The 9,332-nt window shown below is 36.3% G+C and overlaps 1 protein-coding gene across 4 annotated transcripts in view; it reads left to right on the forward strand.

Annotated features, from left to right (window-relative positions):
- Positions 1–9,332, forward strand: part of ELMOD1 (ELMO domain containing 1) — a 67,032-nt gene that overhangs the window by 15,920 nt on the left and 41,780 nt on the right. For all 4 annotated transcript variants that reach the window (XM_019525250.1, XM_019525248.1, XM_019525247.1 and 1 more), the window contains exon 2: positions 3,922–4,015. In XM_019525250.1, the coding sequence (XP_019380795.1) occupies positions 3,999–4,015 (17 nt within the window). In that variant the 5' untranslated portion in view covers positions 3,922–3,998. The remainder of the gene's footprint in view (positions 1–3,921; positions 4,016–9,332) is intronic.

Consider the following 9,332-nt stretch of genomic DNA (forward strand, 5'->3'; position numbering starts at 1 on the left):
GAAGTTTGGATCTTCCACAGCCCACAGTAGTACTCTACACTGGGCAGTCTCACAAGCATGTATTAGTGAGATGAGAAGAGACAGTCCTTACCTCTTTCAATTACTTTCCAAAACTGTCTTCAGATTTAAGGAAGACATCACTACACTGATTACACACACTTCTCAGTAAGACAGTTATTTTACAATCAAAAGGATAGACTTTCCATTCTTTGAAATGGAAGTACAGAATCGAGAGCGTAAGATGGCTGCCTTCGGAGATTCTGTTGCAACCATTATATTTTTTGAGCAAGGCAATCTCAACTGCAAGTGTCATGATCCTTGCTAATTATCTAAGCCCCATTAAAGGAGAGTGCAGTGACAAGTTTTTTGTTAATGTAGGTCACCTGCATGTCTCCAATGTTCATCTTCAGCACTACTGCCCTTTCTTATGCCTCAAATCTTTTAAACTCTACAATAGGCATTAGCAGGTTAGATGAGTCTTTTGCTTACAAAATAAATGCTGCTAAACAAATGAAATTGCCTCAACTTCTTTTCTTTGTCAGTGAATCTTATTTGAGTCAAGTGATTTTCTTTCTTTAACATGTCTAGCACTTTTTCCATTTTTTCTTAACAAAACAAACTCTCAGCTGTAGAACAAAATGTAATTTCTAGCACTTTACCTTTGCTTCATCTCAGCCTGTAGCAAATCTTAACCTTTCAGATTGCTGCATTTCCAGCAGTATGGTAAATAAAGTATCAGCCATAAGAATTTTCTAAAAATTAGCATTTGCTAAAATCAGTGTCTTATTTCTTTAAGCAGTGTTTCATACACTGTTAGTTGAAGATATACTGTAAATAACTGGTTGAGAAACTGATTTCCTGTCTATGAAAATGGGAGGTCTCAAAAATGTCCTGTTGTACAGAGACATGAAGACCTGTCCACCCACTTCACAGTGTGCACTTGAGCCTGGGTGTCTGCTATCTCAGGAGCACCCTGACCTATAGAATCTCTCACTGGTCTCAGTTATTTATTTAAACATTTTATACAAAGTGGAACATCTCCCCTTCAGAGGCTGGCACTGTGGCGTATTGGTTGGACACTTGGGATGTGAGAAACGTGTTTAAGTCCTAGGTCCAACTTGAGTAAAAGCAAGACTAGAACCCAAAGCCTAGCCATGTGCCCTGATCATCAGGTTAGCCTGAGCTGGGTTGCTGTCTCTGATTTTGACTGCAAATTGCAAACAAAATTATCATCATAACCATATGTTTCTGCAAAAAGTACTGGTTTTGATAAGTTAGCACATTTTAACAAAAAGTTGGTAAAAAGTTCCTGATCTCTTTCAGCTGTAAATGTCATGATTTTATAATATTTTCTTCTTTCTGCATTTTTCAGAAGCGTTAGTCTTCATTTGGTCTGGTAATATGACACCTCTAGAAGATTTTGTTCCTGTGTCTTTAGTAATGTGCAACCAATTCAATGACATTATCAAAAGGATATTGATAGTCTGACATACAAGCTGCATGCAGACAGCTTTTCTATCAGTGTCCAAGGGCAATTTTCTATGTGCATTCAATGGCAATAAACTAAAGTGTTTTCCAGCAAATTCAACTACACTGTATAAAGGTATTTAAGACTACAGTGAGGGGAGTTTCTTGTCTTGTCTCATCAGTGTGGCTGGAAGCAGACAATATTATCATAGCACAGAGTTCATATATTTTTATGAAACCCCATCCCAACATCTTTAAGTAGGAAAAAATGGGTGTTTTGGCTCTCTAGTTTCATGAGTGTCTTAATTCAATTGTGACCAGATCCAGCTCCCTGAAGTACAATAAACCCTGTTCTAAAAATTAATTCTCCTACTTGCTTTTTGAAAAGGTAGAGAAGGTTCTGGCTTCCTTTGCAATAAGCTCACTGAAGGGAGATATCTGGAAAAGTAGAAAGATAAGATCTACTTCTCTGAAAATATAATTCTCCGAAATCTTGTCATAACTTCTTGCCATGGGGTTGATCACACTTTCTTATCTCTTTGTGTGTGGTGAAGGGTGGTGGGGGAGTTAATTTGTGAGGTGCTTGGGAGCAGAACATGATCACAGATCCCTGTCTGGTCACTGTGCCAGCCTTCACATGCTGAATATAGATACTGTCTGCCAGACATACAAGTTTGGTAAGGCATAGTACTGAGAGAACAGCGTAGCCATTTGCCTCCTTTTCCTTCGCATGTTGGCCTCCATCTCTAAATCCTGTAGATATTTTTGGACATTCAGCCAAGCAGAGTGAATGGCAAACAGCCTTGGAACAGTGGCCTTTGCTGCATTTGATTTGCACCAGTCTTTCCACCCTTACTGTTGGTCCAGGTCTGTGCCTTTGGGGACTAGCTTTTTTAACTTGCTAAGGTGGAACCCTGTTTCCACTGAAGTCAATGTGAATTTTGATATTGATGTTAATGGAGCCAGGATTTAACCCCTAGTGCTTAATTTTTTTCTTATAACAAATCTTAAAAAGCTAAATGTTAGTCGTCTGAGTAATTTCAAAGGTAAAGGTAATTTCAGAGTGGCCTCGTTTTTTAAATTTTTATAACTTTTTTTAAAAATGTGAAATAATCTTTTTTAGTTTCTGAAAATATAGTGTTTGGGTTTTTTTTTTTTTCAAAAGTAACATTTTTGTTTTGTTTTAAAGTGGAATGAAAATAGAAAAATATAATAATGGTGAAAGTAACCCCCTCATTTTTTAGATGGATGGACTAGGTTTTAATAAAGAAGCCTCTCTTTAAAAAAAAAATCTGACTAGCTCTGTTGTCTTTCCACAGTGACATCTGGTCTTTATCTAGGAGGGCAGAGTTTTTCAGCTGTGGGACGATAAAACATTTAACCCAGATAAATTCTAGCCCTGCAACTCTCATTTCTGAAGCACAGAACCATAAGCATAGCTATTCTCCCCTCTGGAGAGGTAGCAAAGCAGCAACACGGTTTCTAGCAGGAACTTACTTGGCTGACCAAGAGTCAAGAAGAAACTGACTGCAGAAGCCCAGTGGGAAACTTATTTTCTCACCTTTTAGAGGCCTCATTTTTGTTCTAATTCTGCTGCTGCTGCCCTCAAGGGTCAACTAAAGAAGCTTCATCAATTTGCTGAGAAGCCTGGTCCCAGCAGTGAGAATGCTGCACAAATTGTATCTTTCAACAGAAAACGATTGGACTGGGAGCAGGTTACATCCCCTTCAGTCTTTTCCCTTTCCTCCCATTTTCCCTGCACTTGATATCGTCTAGGCCTAGGAACATAAAAAGCTTTAATAGGGAGCATTAGAAGCCTGTCTGCTGTGTTCATTAATGAACCAGAGTCTGTTGTTAGTCTCTGCCTATGTTGGCAAGCAGGTGTTAGTGCAGCTAGTAGCAATTACAGCTGTATTCAGGGGACAGCAACATGATTCAGCCCATCAAAAACCATATAAACCAAAGAAGCTTTCACAGTTCAAGGATTATATATATTTTAGCAGGAAGTTTGTATTGTTATCCAACAAGATAGTTGTGTTTATTTTATTTTTTTTATAAATGAAGTGCTTGCCCTTTTCAGCAGGTGACTGTAATACAAAATTCATGGCTGTCAAAAAGAAAAGGAAAGCAGTGACTAGATAAACTAAAATGTTTCATCAAGTTAGCAGTTTTGTTAGATTCTGCAAAACCATGCAGGACCAGATTTTTTGAATGTTAAGTAAACTTACTTTCAGGCACCAAAATAAACCGACAGATTTGCTAAAGGATGCTAAGCTCTTTACAAAATACTCGGTGCTCAACTACTGGGAAAGCTGTATATTATAAGTTTTCAGCTTGAGGATTTACCATTTTTGGAGTTCAAGTTCTTAAAATAATTGTGTGTAAAAGAAATGTTATTGTTTGATCAACTGAAAACTTGAGACTGTGTTTCTTACACCTGATTTATTTCTACAGAATCATTTAATTCTGCAAGAGCAACCTTCCTGTGATCATTTGAGAGATTATTTGACTAGAATATCAAAACTACCATAATGAAGCACTTTCTGAGGTAATGCTTTTAACGTCTTTTCCAAAACTATTGAAGGATAAGGACTTGTTTCATTATAAAACAATGTATCTTGACCATTACCTCCCACATTTAGTGGGATATATTTATTTTTGTAATTCCTTGGCCAGTACCATTTAATTAAGTTGGTTATAAAATGCCACATTTAATTTTAAAATATATATTTTAGTTGTATAGGAACATGGAACAAAAGTATTATCTGATAAGTGGTCCCTCTAAGCACATCTTCAGTAACTGATGCATCAGAGCAAGGTAGAACTAATTGAGGATGGGTAATTAAACATTAACCTATCAGTCTGGGGAAACTTCTTCCTTGCACTCCTGCATTCTAAATTAAAGCCCTGACACAAGGCTAAAGTCACATACTGAAATGAACAACATATAAAATGTTTAATAAGAAGAAGATTGCACATTTAGAACTGTAGTAAGCAGGAAAATGAGAGGCAGAAGCAGTATAGTGCTGAAAATTAATGGTCAGATTTTTCTTAATGCAAGTAACACTTTCTATACCTCTGCTTCCTTTTTGCAGCAGACTACTATTTCAGTCAGCTCTTACCCATAAAACTTGTGGCTAAACCACATCATGCTGTTTGCTGTGACAACTAATTGAAATGTGTTGGGGCCAAGCAGAGGTCATTTTAATCTATAAGAACAGGCATATTTAAATTTACTTGAATCAACCGGAAAGCTGAGACGGTGATCATTTTGTATCAGAAATTGAACAACCAGGGGAAAAATGCTGGCTTTGGGTTTTTTGGACCTCTGGAGAAAGGGACATTAGATTAAAAATAACACAAAGTCTGCATTTTTCCCTTACTTTTGATTCAGGTAACTTCTTAAGTATTATAAATGTGAGAGATTCAGAGCAATTTTGTCTGTCATTACCCTGTTTACTTGTGTGATTGAAAGCATTTACAGTACAGTCTGTTTCACTGTTTGCCTGTAGTTGAGAGAAGGCAAAATAGACTATGCAAATGTAGTCAGTCACATGACATAAGCACACTGGAGGGGGGAATAATAAGAGAAAATTTATTTTTCTTCTTTCATTTGCAATAGAGTTACATTCTCTTTTCATTGTAAACATTTTACATGTTTTTAATGGGGAAAGGAAATAAATGCAGACATTGTGCAGGGTTTGTTTTTTTTCTTTTGGCTTCGTTTTTTTTTAAGCTGATCATATCTTATTATGGTGCCCTTTGGGGAGCAGGAGTAATTTTATCTTCACTCCTGTGCTGTTTTTCTGTTTACCATGTGGTTGGTTAATCTTGTTACCAATCTTGACAGTATATGACAGGCTTGATTTGAATGTATCCAACCCTGGACCAGAAAATACTCTTCAACAGAGAGAGAAATTCACATTTCTGAATAGTATCAGTCGATATGTTTTTTTTTCACTCTTAGCTGTGAATTGTTTGTAGTGGAGAATTTTGGTATCACTGCTTCCAGGTTGATCACCATCTCTAATGACCTGGTACCCAAGCTAACCTCGCTGCTATTGCTGTGTTAAAATAGGTTTCTATCACTTTCTCCATTAGTAACTGTGTATGAACTCATTGTAGTCAAGCTCTTTGCTGGATAGACATCCATCTGCTTCCTCCAGTGCTAAATTCTTCCATTTTGACCCATCCACCTGCTTCCTCCAGTGTTAAATTCTTGTCCTCGTAGGTGATTAAACAGGGAGGTTTAGAATTTTTGTTATGGGTGGTTACTAATACGTTTTGTTTTATATGTGATATATCTGTGCTGTGATAACGGGCTAAGTAGAAATGAAAATAGAAATAGAAAAGGAACATAGAAAGAAACTGCCATTCTTTCACTTCTTTTCATGAAAGCAAGAGGGAGAGGGCAGGGAGAGAGTGTCTTCTCTATTCTTGGAAGGCAGTCATGAGAGCCAAATAAATATCTAAGTAATGTGTGGTAGGGCTGTGCAAATATCAGTTTCTCTTCAGTGGGAAAGTCTGATATCTACTTTACATTTCAAGTTGTTCCACAAAGTTTTAAATGGGAAATTTCAAAACAGAAAGTACTGACTTTTTATTGGGGGAAAAATTAACTCTTTAATTTTTAATCAGTATTTCCAAGAAAACCTTTATATTTTGAGTTATCTAGTTGAAAATGAAGAAAAAATCCCCCCAAATCATATTCCAACCGGGAAATACCTGGTTGAAGAAATCTGAAAAGTTCTATTATAAACCCCCCCAAAATAATAGCTGTATCTCATGTGATATAATGGCAGTTAAAGCAATAAAGTTTGGCACTGGAGAAGCATTGAGCTAGAAGCCAGAGAGATGATAATCCCTTTGTTCCAATTGTTGTAATTCCAAACGTTGTATCATAGCAATAATGATACAACAATTGGAAACTGAACAGTTATCAAAATCTGAATAATCTTTAGACATTGATTATAATTGTTTGTGCACTTCATACTTTTTTCATAAAGATCCTGCTTTCTGGGATAGGTGTTTTCTATCTTTTGGTCTCTATCTAGATTGAGATGGTAGTATTATCTTGGATTTTTCTTAATACTCTCTCAAGCTACAAGAAAATCGGTGCAGCATGGTGAGAAATACATTTTTTACACATTAAAAATGGTAAAGCAGTACAAGAAAAATGTAGTTCTTCTAACAAATTTCATATCAATAACACAGAGGTGCAATGTAACTGAAAGAAATCTTTAGCAAAAACATTTTTGTTTTTGTTTTGTGCCTTTGACAATAATATATACATTTAGTTTCACTGTTTTCCTATTCAAGAGATTCTTATAAATATTAGTGTATATATAAGAATCTCTGTATAAAAAATCTCTTTAAAAAGGAAACATCTGTAAATATATCCTATTTAAAGGGAATTTTAAAAAGACCAGGGCATAACATATAATTGCTATTTTAGAAGGAAATGAGTTAAAACAAATAATTACTTAAAATAGATTGCCAAAGTTAAGTTGTAAGGTACAGGCAGTCCTTAGACTTATGACACAATTGGTTCCTGAAAACAGCATCTTAAGTCAAAACATTGTAACTTGGAACTGATTTTCCCCATAAGAAACAAGGTTATAAATGAGGGATTGGTTCCTGAACCAAGGCCCAGTACCCTGTTTTCACTAAAAATAACCCAGAATTGTGTACTCAATCAATTATAGATGGGTAATATAGCTACATTCATGTATTTATATTGTAAATAGCAATCATACTGAGTTGGAAGGACTTCTTTGAGGTGACTGCTGGACTTTTTGAAGGGCTCTTGGCTGGAGTCTTCTCAGGAGTCTTGGCTGCAGGTTTTTCTGGAGTCTTGTCTGCTTTCTTAAAGAAAGTATCCATGGAAGTATGGACAGATGTTCTCCAGGGTGATGGGTGACACAGCGATTTGTTCACTGTCGTGATGTCGCATCAGGTCAAGCATTGTAAAGTCAAAACTGACATCAGGAAGTTGAAACAGGGTGTCAATTTAAAAATATTGTAAGTGTGTAATGTTGTAAGTCAAGGACTGCCTGTACTTTTTTTATTCTCACACAATTTAAACAAAGTGGTTGATTTTTTTTTTAATTACTTCATTGTGAAGCAGCCTGATTTTTAATTGGAATAGGCCCAATGGATTAGTCATACAACTTTTTGAAAAACTGACATTGAGATCTATGGGTCATGTACAATGTTATAGGAGTAACGTTAATGTATTCAGGACTGATTTAGACAGATGTTAATATACTGACACGATTGAGATTGATGCCATAGTGCAAAAATTGCACGTTCTGCTATGCCAGATGAGACCTGGTGCTGTCCTGAACCTGATGCCAACAATCAACTGATCATTGGCATTGAGCCTGGTGGACCTGGGGGATCAGGCTAGGAGCAGCCCTAGGTCTGCACCCCAGACCCAGGGTTGTCCGAGGCCCAATGCAATCAGCTATATGTGGAACATATTTGTGGCTGGTTTACCATTTTGTTGCACCATAAATTGGCTGAACATGTGGTATACTGCAGTTGATGGCACGATTAATGCTTTAATTGCACCATAAATGTATCGTGTTCCAGGGCCTATAGAAAAATTCCTATAAAGAGTCTAACTATGTAATAGGATTTTGTTTTATTGCACGTAGTCATACATTTAATAACATCTTACATGTCGCCTTATTTTAGGAGAGAGTAAATGCAAAGCATCTCTTTTTCTGTATATCTTTTATATAATTTTAAACCTGTTCAAGAATTCTGTGTCTGGTTTACCTATCTGCTATCCATAACATTGTGGGGGGAGGATGAAAAATATCACAGCATGTCTGGAATGTTAATGAGGTTAATGACCTGGACTCCCACAAACTAAAGCAGTAGCAAGTTTGAAAATCAAACATCTTTCATGAAAAATGCCCTACTAGCAGTCCTCCTAAGCTTCTGCTTATCAGTCGTATTGTACTTTGGGTTTCTTTGCTCACAAACCATTTAATAGTAGTTTGAAAATATTTTGGAGGTAGGATATAGAAAAAAGTTCTTCTTGCTATTGAAGCATGAAGCTATTCCAGATTATAACTATGGTCCAGTATGGTCAGCTGAAGACCACTGATCTTCATTGTGCATAATCTACTTGTATTTGCAGCTTTTTAATGCCCTGCTGTAAAGAGGCTTCATTTCTATAGAGTTACTTTTAGACAGGGGGCTTACACATGCTCAAAACTGTTGAAGGAGGAGAACTTGTTTCATTATAAAACAATATATGTTGACTATTACCTCGCACATTTAGTGGGATATATTTACTTTTGAATCCCTTGGCCAGTACCATTTAATTAAAATGATTTTAAAATGCTAGACTTAATTTAAAAAATATTTTAGTTGTATAGGAACACGGAACAAAAAAACTATCAGATAAATGATCCCTCTAATTTGGAAGGCATATTTTCAGTAACTGATTCATCAGAGGAAGATGGAACTAACTGAGGATGGGCAATTAAACATTAACCTACCAGTGTGGGGATAGGGAAACTTCTTCCTTGCACTCCTGAATTTTACGTTAAAGTCCCATTTATATTTCAGCTAAAGTGACACACTGAAATGAGCAACATATAAAATATTAAATAAGATTGCAGATTTAGACCTGTATTAAGCAGTAAAGATAGAGAGAACTACCCAAAATAAAAGGCAGAAGCTATATATTGCTAGCAGATGTATGTAGACCTTGCAGATGAACTAATCTAACCTTTGTAAGAACTCAGTGTTTTTGTTTGTGGTTGCCCTTCAGTTGCTGAACAAACCCATTTTTTTTTTTAAAAACTCCTCAGTCCATCACTGGGCTTTTTTGACAGTGTTGAATGAAG

The sequence above is a fragment of the Gavialis gangeticus genome, unplaced genomic scaffold, assembly GCF_001723915.1.
Source record: "Gavialis gangeticus isolate Ggan-Ray unplaced genomic scaffold, GavGan_comp1, whole genome shotgun sequence".
Lineage (NCBI taxonomy): Eukaryota > Metazoa > Chordata > Crocodylia > Gavialidae > Gavialis > Gavialis gangeticus.